The sequence below is a fragment of the Salvia splendens genome, chromosome 8, assembly GCF_004379255.2.
Source record: "Salvia splendens isolate huo1 chromosome 8, SspV2, whole genome shotgun sequence".
In the NCBI taxonomy this organism is placed as follows: Eukaryota; Viridiplantae; Streptophyta; class Magnoliopsida; order Lamiales; family Lamiaceae; genus Salvia; species Salvia splendens.
In genome coordinates this window covers 31,490,127-31,512,078 of record NC_056039.1, presented here as the reverse complement: position 1 = coordinate 31,512,078, position 21,952 = coordinate 31,490,127, and the positions used below count along the sequence as shown (strand labels likewise).

The 21,952-nt window shown below is 38.7% G+C and overlaps 3 protein-coding genes and 1 pseudogene across 6 annotated transcripts; 3 read left to right on the top strand and 1 right to left on the bottom strand.

The window, feature by feature from the left end:
- Positions 1-487: 487 nt before the first annotated feature.
- Positions 488-1,441, bottom strand: LOC121745212 (chlorophyll a-b binding protein of LHCII type 1-like). The gene has a single exon (XM_042139020.1). It carries the CDS (start codon positions 1,382-1,384, stop codon positions 590-592), a length of 795 nt encoding a protein of 264 aa, XP_041994954.1. The 5' UTR covers positions 1,385-1,441; the 3' UTR covers positions 488-589.
- An 8,043-nt stretch (positions 1,442-9,484) lies between these two features.
- On the top strand, positions 9,485-10,402 carry LOC121743473 (annotated as a pseudogene).
- A 1,979-nt stretch (positions 10,403-12,381) lies between these two features.
- LOC121743688 (mitochondrial inner membrane protease subunit 1-like) lies at positions 12,382-15,600 on the top strand. 4 transcript variants are annotated; one of them, XR_006038320.1, is made up of 5 exons: positions 12,382-12,609; positions 12,682-12,894; positions 13,567-13,677; positions 13,999-15,144; positions 15,371-15,387. XR_006038320.1 is itself a non-coding variant. In XM_042137016.1 (5 exons), exons 1-4 carry the CDS (start codon positions 12,532-12,534, stop codon positions 15,128-15,130), a joined length of 450 nt encoding a protein of 149 aa, XP_041992950.1. In that variant the 5' UTR covers positions 12,382-12,531; the 3' UTR covers positions 15,131-15,144; positions 15,371-15,600. The 4 variants fall into 4 exon arrangements, 3 of the variants coding, with proteins under 3 accessions (XP_041992950.1, XP_041992951.1, XP_041992949.1); XM_042137016.1 differs by having other exon boundaries at positions 15,083-15,144; positions 15,371-15,600; XM_042137017.1 differs by having other exon boundaries at positions 15,083-15,600.
- Positions 15,601-20,363: 4,763 nt separating this feature from the next.
- Positions 20,364-20,987, top strand: LOC121746077 (agamous-like MADS-box protein AGL29). Its single transcript, XM_042140001.1, has one exon. The coding sequence runs from the start codon at positions 20,364-20,366 to the stop codon at positions 20,985-20,987; it is 624 nt and encodes a 207-aa protein (XP_041995935.1).
- Positions 20,988-21,952: the final 965 nt, after the last annotated feature.

Genomic DNA, 21,952 nt, shown 5'->3' with positions numbered 1-21,952 from the left:
ATTTTAGAATTAGTTCGGATTACTTGTTATTTGATTTTTTGTGTTCTGTTTTTATATTCATTCTTTTGATTAAATGCATCCTAATAAATATTAGTTGTAATTAATATCGATTGAAAAATGAAACTTTAAAAAAAATAACATAAACCTAAATATTACTCATTAGTACTGTATTAGAAAATTCTGTAATTTTCCGATCGAAGTAGTTTCACTAGTAAAATAGTAGTAGTACTAAGAAATTATGTTACAGTTGCACATGTTTACCGGTCAAAGTAGTTTTCTTCAACGTTGTGATGTGTTTTTTACTTATAAATAACTTTTATTCCAAATGATTATTATGAATGTTGTTTGAAGATAAGAATATTTAATCTAGTAACAATACCCAATAAATCTTAGTAGTAACATTTTTCTCAGGTAACAAAATTAATTTGGAGGAATTCAATTTCAAGAATCTCAATAAATCAAACACAAAAATTGACAAAAACCACACTGAACCTCAAGATATGGCATTTATATTCCAACAATTCACACGAAACTTTACAAGCGACCAAACTAAAGCAACAATCTCAATCTCAAACCCTCATTCTCCTCCTCACTTTCCGGGAACAAAGTTGGTGGCAAAGGCCCAAGCGTTGTTGTTAACCGGGTCAGCAAGGTGGTCGGCGAGGTTCTCCAAGGGTCCCTTTCCGGTGACGATGGCCTGAACAAAGAATCCGAACATGGAAAACATGGCGAGCCTCCCGTTCTTGAGCTCCTTCACCTTAAGCTCGGCGAAGGCCTCAGGGTCATCCGCCAAGCCCAAGGGGTCAAAGCTCCCACCAGGGTAGATGGGGTCAGTGACCTCCCCGAGGGGCCCACCGGCAATGCGGTATCCCTCGACGGCGCCCATGAGGACCACCTGGGTTGCCCAGATGGCCAAGATGCTCTGAGCATGGACCAAGCTGGGGTTTCCCAGGTAGTCCAAGCCGCCCTCGCTGAAGATCTGAGCGCCGGCCTTGAACCACACGGCTTCCCCGAACTTGACGCCGTTGCGGGAGAGGAGCTCGGGGAAGACGCAGCCGAGGGCGCCGAGCATGGCCCACCTCGAGTGGATCACCTCCAGCTCCCTGTTCTTGGCGAAGGTCTCTGGGTCGGCGGAGAGCCCGGCTGTGTCCCAGCCGTAGTCGCCGGGGAACTCGCCGGTGAGGTAGCTGGGGGCCTCGCCGGAGAAGGGGCCGAGGTACTTGACGCGGTCGGGGCCATACCAGGGGCTGCCGGAGGAGACAGACTTGGAGGCGGGTTTGCGCATGGAGACGCGGCCGCCGTTGCTGGCGGAAAGCTGGGGGGTGGTCTTGACCGCCTGACCGGCGAAGGATGGGGAGGAGAGAGCCATTGTGGAGGCGGCCATTGTGTTGGAGTTGTTTGATGTTATTAAGGGTGATTGTTGGAGGATGGGAAAAGGAAATGGCGGTTGGGATTAACTTATAGGTGGGATGAGGTGGGAGTTCTTATCTTGTTGACATCTCTATCTGTGTTTTCATTGGGTTTCAAGATTCTGTTGGTTTTGGACCATCAGTTTTTGTGAGGGAATTTAGATTTTTTTTTGTTTGAGTGGGTATGGATCATATATGGATATTTATGACTCGGCAAAATATGAAATGTAGGCGTTGATTGGTTGAGATTTCAAAAGATGAGCTTTCAGATATAGTTTTGATTAAGGTTGGGTTGGTCCGTTTCTTAAAGTTTATTATCCTATGTAGCAATTTATATGATTGGTTTGCTTAAGGTGACGTCTCGCAGCTTCCTCCATAAGATTTTTCATGAAGTCTACATAAAAATTAAATTTACTCGCTGTAATATTTAACAAGAAGTAATCACCCAAAATTTTGCCCTTTTTAATTTTTCAAAATTTTCAAATTTACTCGCGAGTGGGCTTCACGTCAATTGATGGAGGAGGCGTAGAGTGTGTGGAGGGACATCCCACTCCATCACTCGCTCAAGGAATGGGGGAGGGACAGAATGCTTGAGACATGACTCTGATGCATCGCGCTCACTAGGGGTGTCGAAACGGGGTATCCGCGGGTACCCGTACCCTGAAAACCGGGTACCCGTACCCATTTGTAGCCAAAATCTTTGTCCCGTTACCCGACCCGCACAGTGACGGGTACCCGCCTTGTCGGGTACGGGTATCCCGTACCCGACCCGTTTAAAATATATTCATCACGTTGAGCTCGAGAAGCAAATGATTGGTAAGTTCTACGGCGCCGGGTTCTGGCGGAGTCCGTCGCAGAAGAGCGATACCTCCGCGCTTACAACTGTCACGATCTAGTAAGATCATAGTACTTGTACCCGACAGGCGGGTACCCGTACCCGACCCGTTTAAAATATATTCGTCACGTTGAGCTCGAGAAGCAGATGATGGGTAAGTTCTACGGCGCCGGGTTCTGGCGGAGTCTGCCGCAGAAGAGCGATACCTCCGCGCTTACAACCGTCACGATCTAGTAAAATCATAGTATCTCAAATTTAATTATACTAATTCAAAATGTGTAGTGCCTATCAACATTTGATTTGATTCTGGTTGTTAAAATACTGATTTTTTTTAAAGATGTGTTGGTTTTGTATAGGAAGTCTATATCTGGTGTTTTTTTATGCTAGATTAATGTCTTTTTTTGTTGATATTTAAATTTTGACGTGTTTTGCAATCATTATAAACTGAATTCGAGTTTGTATTGAATATTTATATTTAAACGGGTATATAAGCGGGTATCGGGTATACCCGTTCGGGTATCGGGTATACCCGATACCCGCAAAAACCTGAAACTCAATACCCGTACCCGAACCCGTTCCCGCTTATGTCGGGTAGCGGGTACCCAAAACCCGACGGGTAACGGGTCGGGTGTGCGGGTACCCAATACCCGCTACCCGTTTTGACACCCCTAGCGCTCGCGCATGCTCTAAGCTCGTTGTGGCTTAGGTTTGTGTTTATAACTATTCAAGATACTAAATTTAAAAAGTGATAGTAGAATTTTATTTTTTTTATTCAAAACAATAATGTTAGCAAGTAATTTATGTAATAAGTAACTAAACTTATTTTATTATTTCAAGAGACAATTTTTTGATTTTTTAAAATAGCAAATTTCATAAATGTATAAAAATTCATAATTAAAATAAAAATAATTTAAATACTCTGAATATATATATATTTTTAATCAGAAGGCCACGAATTCATTAGCCCTAGTGGGCAGTGTGGCCGTGACACAGGTTATTGACACATTATGTGTCGATGGTCTCTTATTTTGGTAAAGAAACTTAGAAAAGTAAGCAAGGCCTGAAAATAACACAATTACGTAACCCCAAAGGCGGAGCCTCTAAAACATGAACTCCTCTAGAAAAGTTATAAACAAAATGTGACAAAAAATTTGTTAGAAAGTTATCTTCACTATGCACATGTCGAACCATGACTGAGTCAAAATCTTGAAGGATGTCACGCACCTTTTGTATCAAGGAGAGACAATTAGTTGAGATCTCGAACCTATCCATAATCATCGACACCCTAACAAAACTGTCAATTTTTACCTTTAGCTTTCGAAATCCAGCCTCAAGCTTTGGTCAGCCCTAATCCATAAAAAATGCATCAACTATCCAACAAAAGTTTAGAGCTGATGCTCCGAAACACTCATTCTGCCAAAGTCAAAGAGTGATACTCTTTAATAGTCTTTAATAGTAGTAGTAGTTCTTTTTACTAAAATAAATTTTGTATACAAGGAATTGTAAGTTGACATATTCCACGTATAAATGTACAACGATAGTAAAAGTTTTTTGAAATGAAAATGTGCAACAATTTTGCCATCCTAACACAAACCCGCACCATTTCTTAAAGATGGTGATCGAGAGAGATATTTGAATATGGAAGTAGAAGTAGAGATGTATTTCTGTAAATATTTTTTTGTGTGTTCAAATGTTCATTACCCTAGTATTTATAGGGTGAATGAGAACATTCTAGTACATCACTAAATGTAGTTGGTACTCTACCAAACTTAGGAACTCTACAATACTTAGGAACTCTCCATAATGAAGGTGGGCGGCATATTAATGTCATCATCTTTTCCAACACTCCCCCCTCAAGTTTAGTAACGGTATCCCCGATACTTAACTTGCCAAGGAATTCTTTGAATTTTGTAGGACTCAACGCCTTGGTGAGAATGTCTGCCAGTTGTTCCTCGGATCGGACAAATGGGAACTCGATAATCCCGCTTTCAAGTTTCTCTTTGATAAAGTGACGATCGACCTCAACATGTTTGGTCCTATCATGCTGTACGAGATTTTCTGAAATGCTAATTGCAGCTTTATTGTCACAGAAAAGCTGGCTTCTCCGTGTCGGTGGGAATCCAATTTCTGTTAATAATCTTCGAAGCCAGAGTATCTCCATAAGATCGCTTCTGATCCCTCGGAATTCAGCTTCCGCACTTGACAAGGCAACCACTTTCTGCTTTTTGCTCCTCCACGTGACTAAATTACCCCCAACAAAGGTAAAATATCCTCCAGTTGATTTTCTATCAACTGGATTGTTTGCCCAATCTGCATCAGTGTATCCATCAATCTCCAAATCTTTCTTTTTTTAAGAATACCCCATAGCTGGCTGTTCCCTTTAAGTATCTCACAATTCTCATGACAGCATCCATATGATCTTCCTGAGGTTGATGCATGAATTGACTGGCAACTCCAACTGCATACGTGATGTCGGGCCTAGTATGAGAAAGATAGATAAGTTTACCTACTAACCGTTGATATCTTTCACGGTCTTTAGGCTTAGCTCCATCCACAATCTTCAATCCATGGTTGGGTACCATTGGCGTTTCAGCAGGCTTGCAGTCCAGTAATCTCGTTTCTGCTAACATGTCAAGAACATACTTCTTCTGCCTTAGGAATATTCCGTGCTTGGATCTCAACACTTCAATTCCTAGGAAGTACTTTAAAGCTCCCAAGTCCTTCATTTCAAACTCCCGAAAGATTCTCCTTTAGATTTTGGATCTCCTCGGCATCATCTCCTGTTATGATCATGTCGTCAACATAGATTATTAGACATGTCATTTTGTCGTTCCTCTTCTTTAGGAATAGTGTGTGATCTGAATGGCTTTGTTTGAAGCCATGTTTGAACATTGCCTGGCAAAATCTTCCAAACCACACTCTGGGGGATTGCTTTAACCCATAAAGAGTCTTCCTCAGTCTGCACACCTGTCCTCTTCCAAATTCTTCATAAAAACCTGGTGGGACCTCCATGTAGACTTCTTTGTCTTTCTCAAGTTCTCCATGAAGGAAGGCATTTGTAACATCAAACTGGTATAATGGCCATTCCTTACATGCAGCTACAGATAGAAACGCTCTTACTGTATTTAGTTTGGCCACAGGGGAGAAAGTTTCTTCGTAGTCTACTCCATATACCTGAGTATATCCCTTAGCAACCAATCTTGCCTTGTATCTCTCGATTGAACCATCTGCACCCTTTTTATGGTGAAGATCCACCGACATCCTACTGGTTTCTTTCCCAGAGGTAGAGCACACTTTTCCCACGTTTCATTTTTTATCAAGGCATCAATCTCCTTCTTCATGGCTTCCCTCCATTTCTTGTGTTTCATTGCCTCTTCGAACGACTGTGGAATCTCTTCTTCTTCATAAAGTGCAGCTTCAAATGCCCTAGCCATTTCGGTAAGGTGTCCCTGGGTGAGATTGGCAATACTGTATCTAGATTTCCGCCCTTTCCAGTCTGGCGAATATCTCCGAGGAGGAATGCCCCTTGTACTTCTTTGGGACAATCTGTCGTGCCCTGTCTCTTGTTCCGTCGGTGGCTCATTTGTATCACTTCTGTTTTCCCTGTCACTGTTAGTGGTTTCAGGTAGGGTACTAATATTGGGATCAGAAGTGTTTACCTCAGGATTCAAAGACTGGTCAGATAGCTCGGAGGGATCCTGAAGCGACACATCATGTTCTTGGGGATTTGACTGCCCGATGGTACTGCTAACTTCCTCCGTTGGACCAACTTCTGTGACAGGATTTTGGTCTGACTGATTTGTTTGGTTGTTCTCTCCCTCCACCTGAATGGTTTCTCCCCAAAGAGGTAGTCAATTTAGTGCGTCACTACTCGAGTTTTCTAACTTACTCTCCCCCTGACCGCTAGATTGGTTATAAAAATATTCGTTTTCAACAAAGTCGTAGTTCATTGTTGTGCACATACGATCTGTCGAAGGGTCATAGCATCGATAACCTTTTTTATTTTTCCCATAACCCAAGAACACACATTTGATTGCACAAGGAGAGAATTTGTCACGGTCATGTTTGGGGATGTGGACAAACACGGTACAGCCAAAAATTTTGGGGTCGAGATGGAGGGATGATGGTACCGAGTTTTGGGAAGAGAAGACTTCTAGAGGAGTTTTGAAGTTAAGGATCCCTGTGGGAAGACGATTTAAGAGATAGAAGGAAGTTGCGATGGCTTTTGGCCAGAAGGATTTTGGGATGTTTGATTCAATGAGGAGGGCACGGGTGATTTCTAGGATATATCGATTTTTTCGCTCGGCTACCCCATTTTGTTCTGGTGTATAGGCACATGAAGTTTGGTGGACAAGGCCATTTTCAGTGAAGAAAGATGTCATCTTAGAGTTCACGTATTCCCTCCCATTATCCGATCTAAGGATTTGAATTCTAGAGCTATATTGGGTTTGGACAAGACGATAGAACTCAGTAAATTTCTCAAAAACTTTTGATTTTGTTTTTAAAAAATAAATCCAAGTCATACACGGAAAATCATCAATAAACAACAGAAAATATCAAAAACCTTGTCCTCCAGTAACCGGAGCAGGGCCCCACACATCAAAGAGAACCAAAGCCAAAGGTGATTTTTCTCTAGTGTTGTTTAATTTGAAGGAATGTCTGTGACTTTTTGCTAAAACACAAGTTTCACAATTCAAAACATGCATAGAAGAAACTAACTCAGGAAAGAGTAGGCGAAGATAACTTATGGATGGGTGCCCTACCGGCGATGCAAGAGCCGAATCTGTCTGTCAGTTAGTCCGTGAGTTAGCATCGCAGTACTCTGTTGGGCTATCTCATCCACATAGTACAATCCATGTCGCTCAGTGGCACGCCCAACTATCGTCCCCGTCTTGATATCCTGTAACATACAAAAATGAGGCTGCATTAGCAATTTGCAGTTAAGATCTCTTGTTACATGACTAACAGACAAAAGTTTGTGGGACAATGAAGGAACATAAAGACAGTTCGAGAGGCGAAGGGTTGGTGAGATAGTGACAGTTCATGCCCCCTCTACTTGTGCTAACACCCCACTAGCTGTTTGGATAAAATTTTTTGTGGATTGAGAAATATCGAGGAAGTCCGATGCATCAAAGGACATGGTATCGGTTGCCCCACAGTCAAAAATCCAATGGTAGTCTTTAGGTCCTATGTTTGAGGAAGATGAGTACGCTAAAGCTTGGAATGTGTTTGTACAAGTAATGGAAGGCTGAAATTCAAAATGTTGGGGTGTATTTTCAATTTTGTCGAAAGTTTGGGGTGTATTCTCGGAAATTCGGATAAAAGGGGATTTTTTCTGCAATTTTTTGGTCAACTGGGGCGGATTTTGTAATATCATAATTGACTTGGGGAGATTTTGGTAGGGATTTTTTGTGTGGGGTTTATTTTGGGATTTTCTCAGAATTGAGGGGCTTATTTACAAAATGGAGGTGGTGTATTTAGAAAGCCCCCAAATCGGGCAGAAGTTGATCCTAGCCGCCTCCAATACTTTCTCCTTCCCTTCTTCCTTCTTCCCCACCGCAAAGCCTCCGCCGCCAAAGCTCTTTTTGGATCTGTGACTATTGGAAGGCGGTGGTGGATCGGTGCAATCCGTCGGAGCGCTGGCCCTGCGCCTCCTCTGCTTCTTCCTCCTTCCCCACCGCAAAGCTGCCGACCCTCCTTCACCCTCCGAGAGCTCTAGTGCCGACGAACCATTACGGTTATGGCACTGGGCGAAGGGGCGGTTGATGAAGGGGATACCGATTTGGTTGGTAGCGGAGTCGTGCGTACCTGGCCACACGGTCTGGTTGATCCGGAGCTTGTCTGGATTGAGGGCAGACATCTAGTTTTTTTGATCGGAAGGCGAACCATTGCAGTGGTTACGCGAGTGGGAGTCGGTGGCGCTGCCAAATTCTTCCGTTATGTCAGGTTTAGATTCACCGTCACTGGTCTTCTTCGAATGGTAGGAATTTTGGTTTTGATTTTTGTTGGCTTTGTACAAATCAATTAGATTTGATATTGTCTCGATCAATAGCTCGAGAGTGTGTATTTGGCTAACCTCCATTTGAGGTTTTTTGTTGATTTCCTGCTCTGATACCATCTTAAAGATGGTGATCGAGAGAGATATTTGAAGATTGATAAGGCATTTTGGATATGGAAGTAGAAGTAGAGATGTATTTCTGTAAATGTTTTTTTGTGTGTTCAAATGTTCATTACCCTAGTATTTATAGGGTGAATGAGAACATTCTAGTACATCACTAAATGTAGTTGGTATTCTACAAAACTTAGGAACTCTACACTACTTAGGAACTCTCCATAATGAAGGTGGACGGCATATTAATGTGGGCGGCATATTAATGTCTTCTGCTTTTCCAACATCATTAAACATAAAAAGTAATTTTGTATAAATATTTAGATCTGCCACTATAATAAAAAAATCAGATAATGACAATTAAGGACGTTAATTTTTTGTGTCTAATTATACCACCAACGCTTCATAAAAATGTCGTAATTGTTAGTGTCTCTATAAACAAAAGATTAAGATAATTTGCCATCAACTTAGGAACGTTTTCTTTTGCGCCCTAAATTATGATTATTTTTAAAAATTTCCAAATGCTAGTAATTGCGTCTCAATTTTTGTATCCCTAAAAGATAGATTTTTTTAGTGTATGGTCTTTCTCCTTGACCTATAAATTAAAATATATACCTATATAAAATGAAATGGAAAATTTTTCCGTACGATACAATCAATATACCTTTTTTTCAGTATTTTTGCCCACCCCTAGTCAAGGCATGCTTAAATTGTTTAGCGATCTCTAACGGTAACCATGAAAAATTGAAAATTAGGCCATTTGATTCGAATAAGAAAAGCTATAGGCATTCAGGTCATATTTTGTCCGAGGCCACATGCATGAATATGAAGTTTCATCTCTTTTGATATACTAATAATAGTAATAAATCAAACTTGTTATACTACAAATCTGCAATATCCATCCGCACACTTGGCAACAACTTATTGGCTCAAAACCTAAGCAAATCACACCATGGCATTAGGAGCTTCCATCCTCATATCTACAAAATATCAATACAAATAATTAATAGTACTACTATTATCTACACTAAAATGTCACCAACCAATAAGAACACATAAATTGATACTCAGAGATAAGGACCCCCCAAGCTCCAAATACCTTATAAAAACACAGACATTTCCCCCTTCCACTTCATCACTCTTAAAGTTAAAAACATACACACTTCTCCTCACACACAGTCACAGCAATGGCCGCCTCCACAATGGCTCTCTCCTCCCCATCCTTCGCCGGTCAGGCGGTCAAGACCACCCCCCAGCTCTCCGCCAGCAACGGCGGCCGCGTCTCCATGCGCAAACCCGCCTCCAAGTCTGTCTCCTCCGGCAGCCCCTGGTATGGCCCCGACCGCGTCAAGTACCTCGGCCCCTTCTCCGGCGAGGCCCCCAGCTACCTCACCGGCGAGTTCCCCGGCGACTACGGCTGGGACACCGCAGGGCTCTCCGCCGACCCAGAGACCTTCGCCAAGAACAGAGAGCTGGAGGTGATCCACTCGAGGTGGGCCATGCTCGGCGCCCTCGGCTGCGTCTTCCCCGAGCTCCTCTCCCGCAACGGCGTCAAGTTCGGGGAAGCCGTGTGGTTCAAGGCCGGCGCTCAGATCTTCAGCGAGGGCGGCTTGGACTACCTGGGAAACCCCAGCTTGGTCCATGCTCAGAGCATCTTGGCCATCTGGGCAACCCAGGTGGTCCTCATGGGCGCCGTCGAGGGATACCGCCCCTCGGGGAGGTCACTGACCCCATCTACCCTGGTGGGAGCTTTGACCCCTTGGGCTTGGCGGATGACCCTGAGGCCTTCGCCGAGCTTAAGGTGAAGGAGCTCAAGAACGGGAGGCTCGCCATGTTTTCCATGTTCGGATTCTTTGTTCAGGCCATCGTCACCGGAAAGGGACCCTTGGAGAACCTCGCCGACCACCTTGCTGACCCGGTTAACAACAACGCTTGGGCCTTTGCCACCAACTTTGTACCCGGAAAGTGAGGGGCGAATATTAGTGATGAGTTTATGATGTAAATGTGTTGGGCTCATTAATTAATGAACATTTCATGTGTTTGTGTGAATTGTGATGTGTGTTGATTTTGACAATGGAGTTTGGTTTTGGTTGAAGAATGATTTGGATTATATGGGAAATACATGAGACGAAGTAATGATAATGATAGAGCAAATTGACAGAAATTGTGAAAACTTTAAAAATCGGTTTAATTGATGGTGGGAAATTAAATCTTTTAATTAAAAAATTAAAATTAGAATGAATGCATAAACTTTTTACTACAACACTAATAGTTTGGGGTTTAAGTGTGGGATTTGAGCAGAGATGGAGCTGCTTATGTTTTATTTTTAATAAAATAATTTAAAAATAAAAATATTTTATTTTTAATATGATAGAAGGGATATATGATTAGATAAGCAAATTTGTTTTGAACAAGCACAGTATGATGGCTAACTAGCTATCACAGTTCTGGCAAGCACAATGGCAGACAGTCATTATTCATCAGTGCAAATTTTATATTCATTTTTGCACATTTGAGTAAAATGTTGGATAATTCCAACATTTGTAATTAGTCTTTCTTTCCCTCTGCCACAGGTAGAGATGCCCACCGGTTCCGGTTCCGGCGGTTAACCGTCGAACCGGAACCGCCGGTTCCGAACCGGAACCGTGGCAATATTCCCGAACCGGAACCGTCGCAATTCGGGTCGCGGTCCGGTTCAGGTTCAAGATATTTCGAACCGGAACCGTCACCGAACCGGCGGTTCGGGACGGTTCGGAACCGGCGGTTAACCGCGGACCGCCGGTTCGGGTGCGTATATCGAGGCATGGGGGATGGGGCCGGCGGCGGCAGCTTTTCAGCAGCAAAACCGGCCGGAACCACCGGTTTTTCGGCGGTTAACCGTGAAAACCGGCGGTTAACCGCCGGTTCAGTGGCTTTCGAGGCGGCGTGGAACACGAGGCGACAATGGCGCAGCTTTTGCAGACGGTTCGTTGACCGAACCGGAGGTTTTATCCCGGAAACCGGCGGTTTTGTCTCGGAAACCGGCGGTTCCGGCGGTTTTCCGCCAAAACCGCCGGTTTTGTGAAATTTCAAATTTTTTTTTTCAAATTTCAAATTCGAATTCTTCCATTTCCCCCTTCATTTTTATCTATAAATACCCCCTCTATCCTCATTTACATTTACCCCACTCTTGTGTTAATAAGAGTTTCTCTCTTCAATCTCCCAATTCTCTCTCTTTGTCTCCAATTTCTCATTTGTGCTATTGTGCTTCCATTTAATTACTCAAGTGTTACTCTTATTAAGCATTGTTATACACTTTATATTTAATGTATCGTTGTCCGTTACAACTCAAAATCAATAAAATTTATTTCATTTTCTCCTTATTCGTTTTATTTGTGCTTGAATTATGCATTGTCTTGTTCCGATTTGTTGTATAAAGCCAAATTTCAAATTAAAAAAAAATAATTGAACCGCGAAACTGCCGGTTCGAAAACCGGAACCGCCAAAACCGCCGGAAAACCGGCGGTTCCGAACCGGAACCGGAACCGCCGGTTTTCGAACCGGAACCGGAACCGTGAAATAGCCTCACGGTCCGGTTCCGGTTCCGCCTCCGTCAAAACCGGAACCGGCGGTTCCGAACCGGAACCGCCGGTTTTCGAACCGTGGGCAACACTAGCCACAGGTAAGACTTACAGAAATATAGATGCTTTTCAAATTAAATAAGCGGAGAAACTCATTCCAGATTCTAGTATTCACTTCAAATTTAGTTATAGTATCACATTTGTCCCACGATATTTTTGATTTTATAAGTCTCATATTCCATTAACTTATTCTACTTATATTTTATTATAAAATTAATATATATAAACGAGACCTCTAATTCACGGACTTATTTAATTCATTTTTCCTTATATTTTTAAAATTTGTGCCCAAATCAAATGTGATTCTTATTGTGAGACTGTATAACATGTACTCCCTCCGTCCTGCTATAAGTGATGGATTTCTTATGAATATTGGAAACTCCATATATATTTGCTGCTGTTTGTTAGTAGTACTTCACACAATTTTTCCCATCTCAACCAACTAGAGCATGTGTATTTGTTTGTTACTCCACACAATTTTTCTCAATCTAACCAACTAGAGCATGTGTATTTGTGTTTTATTTTCGCAGCAAATTGTGAAGAGAGAGAGAGTTGGGAATGGAGAGAGTGGCATCCATGGCGAAGGCAGCCGTGCATAAAGCCAGATTGTATTGCTCATCGATCAGATACTTCAGAGTAGGGCACAATCCTAGCTGTGAATGTGTGTTGCCAATTCGCATTTCCTTATCCATGTTTCTTCACTTGCAGGTCCCCACCTTCGATGACTTCGACATCGTTTTGGCTGAAAAGATATCAATCCTCCGCGGCAAAGTGGGCCGGGGTGACATCGTCATAATGGTTAGCCCCGAACAATCGAAGTTCCTAATCAAGAGGATCAAGGCTGTCGGGGGCGACGTCGTTTCTTATGCTCCCTTCAATAATCGCCATCGCGGATATACTGATCTCAACAAGACTCTTGTTGTAAACCCACTCATTCCCCTAATTTTTCAATTTAAAAGTAATTTCTTTCTTTATCGAAATTATCCCCAATTTTTAATGTGCGGATCAAATTAGGGTTTCATAGGAAAGTTCACTAGCGGATTCAATTAAGAAAAAAAGTACCATTGTACCCAAAATATGGAAGTAACCTAGTGGTAAATGCATCACCCTTCCACAGCGACTTGGGATTGATTCCCCCAGAGTCCGTTTTTGCCATTTAAAATAAATTTTTTTAATGAAATGACTTAATAGAAAAATTGACATAACAGAGGAAAAAAAGATCGATTGAATTTTATATTTTCAAGTCAATATTATTTTTTTTAATGAAATGACTTAGACATAACATAGGGAAAAAAGATTGATCCCCTGAGTCCGTTTTTGGCCATTTAAAATATATATTTTTTTAATGAAATGACTTAATAGAAAAATTGACAGAGGAAAAAAAGATCGATTGAATTTTATATTTTCAAGTCAATATAATTATTTATCGCATCCCCAATATGAAATTTCTGGTCCGCCAAGGGGAAAGTTTGATCTTATTGAAGAATGATTATCCATTCATGTGTGTGTAACTATTCTTTGTAAATATGTGGTTAAGCTTAGAAATATCAGAGGTGCGGAAGATTCTAAAAAGTGAATTTTTTGATGATTTAGGTACCAAATGGGCATGTTTGGGTTGAAGGGGATTATTTGCTCGACAGTAGAGATTCCAGGCATTTCGATGCAGTTCCTTACGGGTATCTACGCTATAGAGTGTTTGCTGTGGTAAGTTGTTCAACCATTTTATTTTTTTGCTTTGGATTGATTGAGGTGCCTTCTTCTATTGCTTAAGTTTGTAACTGGTTCTTTGAAACTGTTGTTGGATTAAAATCATAGTATATGATACTGTTTTATCATAGATGTTTCATTGTTTATATGACACTGTTTGCATTTTAGTTGGATCAGAATCACAGTATGGTGGTTTTTTTTATCATAAATGTGTAACTGGTTATGTGAAACTGTTTGCAATTTAGTCGGATCAAAATCTTATATGATGCTGTTATATCATAAATGTGTGATTGGATATATGAACTGTTTGGATTTTAGTTGGATCATAATCAGAATCAGAGACGGAACTACATAGTGCCAAGCCCCCCGCCGGGGCTTGGCCGGCACCAAATGCTGATAACCCCTTACACGTCTTTCCTCCGACCAGTCTCCGCCCCAGAGAGGGCCAGCCGTTTAGTGTTCAGACTTGAGAGCCGCCTATACTCTGAATCTGAAAATTGAAAAATGAAGGAGGAGAAGACTTGGGCTTAATAGTTTTGGGCTATTTATTTAATTGTTGGGCTACTGTTTAATTTTGGGCTATAATACCCTTTATATACTTCCGTCTTTTTAGTTATATAAACTTATCTTCTAATCAAATCTAATTAAAGTAATGACTAATTTTTCAATTAATTTGAAGAAAAGTTTTTTTAAGTTGATGCTCTTAACTTTATTTAGCGATCCGATTCAGAAATACTCCAATTTTAGTAATTATGAAATTAATATATGAATTATAATTTGTTTTTATGGATTTTGAAAATAATTAGTTATATATTTGTGCTGTAATATATGTTCTATGATGTCCATGAATTTGATAATATATTTATTCAACTTTTATTTATTTATTTATTTATTATTATCATTATTATTTATTACTCTTTTCGTCCCATTAAATATAAAACACTTGTTTTTCGGTATAAGATTTTATATTGTGTTATTTTGTGAGTTAATAAAGAGAGACTAAAGTAAGAAAGATGTGCACTTCGGCACATGATTTTATGTAGTGTTGTTTTGTGAGTTCACCACCCGCTGGGAGACTTTCGGCCTTAATCTGCAACCCCGGTCAAGCAGGATTACAAGTGTGTTCGAAATGGTCAAACAAAAAAAGAGAGAGAATAAAGTAAGAGATGAAAAAAATAGAGATAATGTTATTTTCTTTTTATGAAACGTTTCATTTTTAGTGGGACAATCCGAAAATGAAAAAGTTTTATTTTTAATGAAACAGAAGGAGTAGTATTATTTAAAGTTTAGCACCGGCTTATTCAAATTCTTGGTTCCGTCACTGATCATAATGATGTTGTTTTATAAAAAATGTGTGTGCTTCAATCACGGAAGTTTGGAAATTGCCTACCTTTCTCTACAGGTGTGGCCACCTAGAGATTGCAGATTGATTCGCAACAAGATTGAATGACTCTGTCTTGAAAGGTGCACTTAAATCTTTCTTCAGTCGACCTTGTCTTAGCTTTCTTCGATTTGTTATTGTTTACATGCATCGATGGCATAGATATCTAAACACATGTATGAGATTATGAATGAGTAAAAAGTTTGTTCTAGTTTTATGGCTATGATATAATATGTGAACTCTAATATTCCTTCTGGTGGAACTTGCATTTTCTGCTCTACATGAATCTTACCTTGTTTCACTTGACAGCTAGGCCTCGAATAAAGGTGTGTAGCAGGATATGTGTAGTTGCATTCTTTCAAAAACTTACTCGCTGATCCACACGTTCATACTCAAACAAGCTGTTAGTTGATAAGAGATGTGGATGGGCCAACTCCCTTTTTGATATAGTTTGTTGGAAATATTGTAGCCGGCAACCCTTGCTATTACAAAAGAACAAAAACTGGAAGGTAAATGTAACAATATAAATTACAACGAACGTAAAGAGATGCAAACTATAACATTCTTCAAGTCGAGTCGAGGTGACCCTCTCTCCGCAAGACGAAATACGCCCCGGCTAGTGCTCACGGATTGGCATAATGTCCCCAAAGATGAAACGACTTTCCTCCTATCGAGTTGAAGCACCTCAAACTCATAGGCTCCGGCGAACTTGAATTGGAAGCAAGAACCGAGCAATGCAATACTCCTAAGATGCACACTAGAATGTAAAGACTAGAGAGAGTAGAGAGAATATTTGTTGTTGGTGTTCTCATCTCCCAAAACTCTATCTATTTATAGGATAGGTGTGCCTACATGTCATGGCATTAAGGCATCTCATAATGCATTTGGAGGTTACACAAGATGAAAAGCCAAAGGTTTGGCCACATCAAAAGTTTCCCTCATTTTAAACGTTTTTTCCAATATAGTTTGCCATACAACAGAATGTGTCATTTGGAGCCTTGGAAGTTACTAGTTGGCAGAACTGATTCACTGGTCTGTATTTGTCTACAAAGTGTGTTTGTTCCCTTTTGGAAATTTGGGCTGGAATAGAAAAAAACTATGGAAATCTCATTCATGATTGCATTTAGTTTGAGCTATACATAATTATTACCAAATGAGATCTATGGAAATCTCATTTGTGATTGCATTTTTTTCTGAGCTATACATAATTATAAACTAGAGTATCTGATATCAACAATGGTATCTGTCATCGCTTCTCTAGTTTACGGTGCAACTCTAATTTGAAACATAAATATATAGGAAACTAATTAAACAGGTTTCTTACAGTAACCAAAAAAAAAAAATTGAGCATAAGCAAGCCTTGCAGCTCTACTCCTCAGGGGGGCCTTCTAAATCTCTTTATTTTCTTGGTTGAGTTACACCATGTCAAACTTCATATGGGGCTTGCCCTCGATACCTGTAACGAGCAGTTAAATACAAGCGGATCAATATTAACCTGTTACTAATGCATCTACAAGCATGTCCAAACAAAATATCAAAATTTGTCAAAAATTTGAATTGAATCGAACTACCTGAAAAACAAAAAATTTGAATAGCGTGAACTGTGTGTAGCGTGTGTAACTTGTGCAGTATGCGCAATGTGTGTATAGTGTTTGTAATGTGTGTCGCGTGTGTTATGTGTGTACAATGTGTTTATATAGTGTGTGTCGTGTGTGTCGTGTATGCAATGTGTCATGTGTGTAGTGTGTAATTGTTTATATTGCATTCCATTCTTACAGCTACCAAGCATAAGAAAGAAAGAAATCAAGGAATAACAATTTCATTCTCTTTGTATTCCTTGTGTTTACCAAACACAAGAACGGAATGGAATTGTCAATTCATTCTCATTTCCATTTTATTCCCTCCTTATTCCCTTCAAGATCTCTATTCCATTTCATCTAAGAAACTCACAAATACTTACTCTCTTTTGGATTAAGAAAAAAATATCAGACAAATCATTTTTTTACAAAGATATCAGAGCGAAACGATCAACTTACTAATATTAGAAGATCCAGCTAACTCTTCCAAATTGAATGACTAGTTAATGTCTCAAAATTGAAATAATTATCTTTCAATATATCAATCCTACATTCCTACCACAGTTGTCACTATTGTTAAAAAATACTACTCCCTCAGGTTTAATCGGTACTACAAATGAATCGGAAGGGATCACCTAAAATATAGTAGAAAATCATGTGTTTCAGATTTATTTTAGGGTTTATTTTAGGTGATCCATTCTACGAATTAACTCAGCTCATGATGTTATAAGGAATATAGTGAAAAATTTATGAAAAATGTTAGTGAAATGCTGGTTCTATTTTATGAATTGGAGTAATAATAAAAATATGAATAAATAAGTTAATGAAATAAGGTTTATTATAAAAAATACTATAGTAAAAAGCAAAAATATTAATTATGGATATATGGAAAAAGAAAATTATACCAATTTATTTCCGAATTAAATCTCCCTTTACAAAAATGAAAACACTGGTGGAAAATAAGAGTGAACTACATAAATGGTACCTGATCTTTCACTTTCGCATATAAACGGTACCTGATCTTTATTTTATATCGTTTTTGGTACCTATTAATCATATTTTTGGTACCTAATGCAATTTTCACCCTAAAAATACCCTCTAAACAAATACATTTTCTCATTTGTGTCCTAGACGATATTTTGGACATCCACAAAACTAGTACCAAAAATGATATTATAATATCTTCTCTCATTCTCCTCACTCTTTATACTATTATTATTAATCAATATTAATATTATTATTTTGATATTATATATTAATAATTACTCCTAATTTATTTTTAAATATCATTCAAATATACTTAATTATAATTATAGTTATAATTATATTTACTTATTATAATAATATAATTGTTTTTATAATACTAAAAACTAGTAGTAATTAATAAATAGTTATAGTATAATTATTTAAATTACGAATCATATAATATTATAAAATAATAATAATAATAATAATTGTATTAGTCATGATATAAAGAGTTGAATTTTTTTAGTTAGGTGTTTCAACCCTAAAATGAGTACAAAGTAATATAAAAAAATATTTAATTGATTTAATTACTTTAAATAATTAATTTAACTAGATGTTTTGTTTTTTATTTATATTATGAATTCAATTAAATGTATGTATAAAACACAAAAAAGAAAGAAGAAAAAAAGACAAAAGAAAAAAGAGAAACAAAAACTAAAGAGAAGAAAGGAAGATAAAATACTAAAAGGAAAGAAGAAAAAGAAGAAAAAATAAAAAAAGAAGAAATTAAAGAAGCAAAAAAGAAATAAGAAAGGAAGAAAACAATAATAACATGTTTAGTAATATACTGAATTTCTAAAAATATCCTTTGTAACAAAAAAATCACATGTCTGATACGTAGGATTATTTTTGTCATGAGATACCAAGAACGATATAAAATAAAGATCAGATAAATGTGCAAAAGTGAAATATCAGGTAGCAACTCATGCAGTTCACTCGAAAAATAATAAGTCCACAGTCCACTCCAGTGGGTCCGAATTGAGTGATGTTGAAGTCCAATCGAGTAAGTTCATAACCAAGAGGATCAAGGCTGTCGGGGCGACGTCGTTTCTTATGCTCCCCCCACTAATCGCCGTCGCGGATATACTGTTTTATCATAAATGTGTAATTGGGTTATATGAAACTGTTTGCATTTTAAGTTGGATCAAGATCATGTATGATGCTGATTTTTAAAAAATATGGGCTCAATCATGGAAGTTTGGAAATTGCCTACCTTCTTTCTCTACAGGTGTGGCCACCTAAAGATTGCAGATTGATTCGCAACAAGATTGAATGACTCTGTCTTGAAAGGTGCACTTAAATCTTTCTTCAGTTTACCTTGTCTTAGCGTTCTCGATTTGTTATTGTTCACCTACATCGATGGCATAGATATCTAGACACATGTATGAGATTATGAAGGAGTAAGAAATTTCTGTTCTAGTTTTATTGCTATGATATAATATGTGAACTCTGATATCCTTCTGGTGGAACTTGCAGTTTCTGCTCTCTACATGAATCTTAACTTGTTTCCCTTGAGAGCTCTCGAATAATGGTGTGAAACCGGATACTTGTTGTTCTGTGATATTATCTTTGCGCCTTTCAAAAACTTACTCGCTGATCCACACTCTCAGACTCAAACAAGCTGTTGGAGGAGAGAAGAGATGTGGATGAGCCAACCCCCTTTTGGGTATAGTTTGCCATACAGCAACAGAATGTGCTATTTGGAGCCTTGGAAATTACTAGTTGGCAGAACTTATTCAATGGTCTTTATTTTTCTACAAAAGTTTGTTCCGTTTTGTAAATTTGGGCTGGAAAATAAAGAAACTATGGAAATCTCATTCATGATTGAATTTAGTTTGAGCTATACATATAATTATTAACAAATGGGATTTCCATAGTTTATTTCTATGAAAATCTCATTTGTGATTGCATTTCGTTTTGAGCTATACATAATTATTAACTATCTAGATATCAGCAATGATATCTGTCACCGTATCTGTAGTTTTCGGTGTAACTTTAATTTGAAACATAATATATAGGAAACTAATTAAACAGGTTTATTGCAATAACCAGAAAAAAGAATTTTGAGCATAGTAGTGCTATGTACAAAAGAGACAAATCTATCAAACTAAAAGGCTCAGCAAAGGAAGCCTTGCAGCTCTACTCCTCAGGCGGGCCTTCTAAATCTTTTCTTTTTGTTGGTTGAGTTACACCATGTCAAACTTCATATGGGGCTTGCCCTCGATACCTGTAACGAGCAGTTAAATACAAGCGGATCAATATTAACCGGTTACTAAATGCATATACAAGCATGTCCAGACGGGCATAAACGTTAGAACCTGATTCTGAGTTGCTCTCTGTCGTTGAGCTGCTGTCGCTGAGTCCTCATGTATGAATGTTATCGTTGTTGATTCTTCGCGCCTAGTGTTATTGGTGAGGGGAGGTGGCAGTTCTCTCGCCTACAGTGGTTATACTGAATAAAATTGCCACTTGTTATTACCACAGACTGGAAATTTTCGTGCTGTACTAATTTGTAAGAAGTCACCGCATTCATTGTTACCCGATTTCCTAAACATTTTAATCATGTTATCGTAAGCCAACGAGGAAACACGGTTGCAATTTGACCCTATATTTAATGCGCCAAACTCCTATTAAACCAAGGTTTCCGGACTCGTGCAATACCACAACTTTTGCTAACTCTCTTTCTTTCGTTTTCATTCATGGCTCCTCCGCAGGGGAAGAAGAAGTCACAGGGGCGAAGAAAGATCGAAATGAAGCTGATAGAGGATGAAAATGCCAGAACTGTGACGTTCTCCAAAAGAAGAGCCGGGCTGTTCAAGAAAGCCACAGAGCTTTCTGTTCTATGTGGGACTCAGATCGCCCTCATAATTTTCTCTCTTGGTGGTAGGGCCTATTCGTTCGGCCACCCTGATGTGGAATCCATCATTGGTCGTTTCTTTAACAAAAATCCAACAGCAACGGTGCCGGAGTCTTCTAGCTCCTCAAGGTATCGCACCGCCATGCTGCAGGAGATGAAGGAGCAGTTTGATGGAAAGAGCCAAGAACTGGAGACGAAGAAGAAGAGAGGGAAAGAGATCGAAGCGGCCTTGGAAAGCTCGTCATTTCATACCACGGATGAGGAGTTGGATGGGCTTGATTTTGAACAACTGCGTCAACTGAGAGGGAAGTTGGTGAAGATGAGAGACGAGATGCGTCGTCTTGCCAATGCCAATGCCTATGCCGTAGCCAATGTTCCACCAATGCCAGTGCCAATGCTCAATCTAGCACAAGTTGCGAAAAGTCGAGGTGCTTCTATGATTCCATCGGATTGGCTGAAACTCTGATTTTTTTATCATTGGCTGTTGGTTAGTAGTATGAAATTGAACTATTAAAGGTTGATTTTGTGAGGGTAACTTTGTGGTTTTTCATTATTGCATATTCCCCTGTTTTATGATTTCACTACTTTTTTAATTTAGCAGATGCTCCTTTTTCTTTTCCGGTGATTTCCAAAGATTTATGATATTTATAAGCTTTTGAGTTGTGATTTTAAGTAACTGCTATATTTATCTCTTTTTTTTGCTTATGCCCTAATAAGTAATAAGTGTTTCATTATAAAGTTCGAGAATATAATTATGATAATTTGCTCATTACTCTGCTTTAATGGTTTATGGAATTTGGTTGATAAATATTCATTTAAATTACAAAGTTTAGTCAATCTCATAAAATTTTGAAAACGAAATTTAAAATCATGAAATTTCTATTTTTCTCAACGTCACATGTATGTATAGAATGATGTACGACAATACTCAAAACTATATTGTTTCATTAAAATAAGAAATGAAAGAAAATGAAATGAAACAATATTTGGTGAGAATTGTTAGAATTGACAAAAATAATATTTAATATTTTATTTTCAGACTTTATGAGAATTATTAGAGTTTAAAATGAATTCATTATTTAGACTGACTATCTCTTATCCCTTAATTGTATATATGCGTGATGATTAACAAGGTTACAGATTTATTATTATTATTATTATTATTATTATTATTATTATTATTATTATTATTATTATTATTATTATTATTATTATTATTATTATTGTCGACGTTGTTGTTGTTAAATTTAATGTTCACAAAACTATTAAAATAAACAAAGTGACACTGTCGAGTAAGAATCCATCCATAAGAAGAATATGGAATAATCCAAACACTGAGGCAGTAAGAATAATTGTGGCAAGATATCATAAATTCTCCAGGCAATTCTCTCATTATGACCACGTTCATAACATAAAATACTACTTCATTCG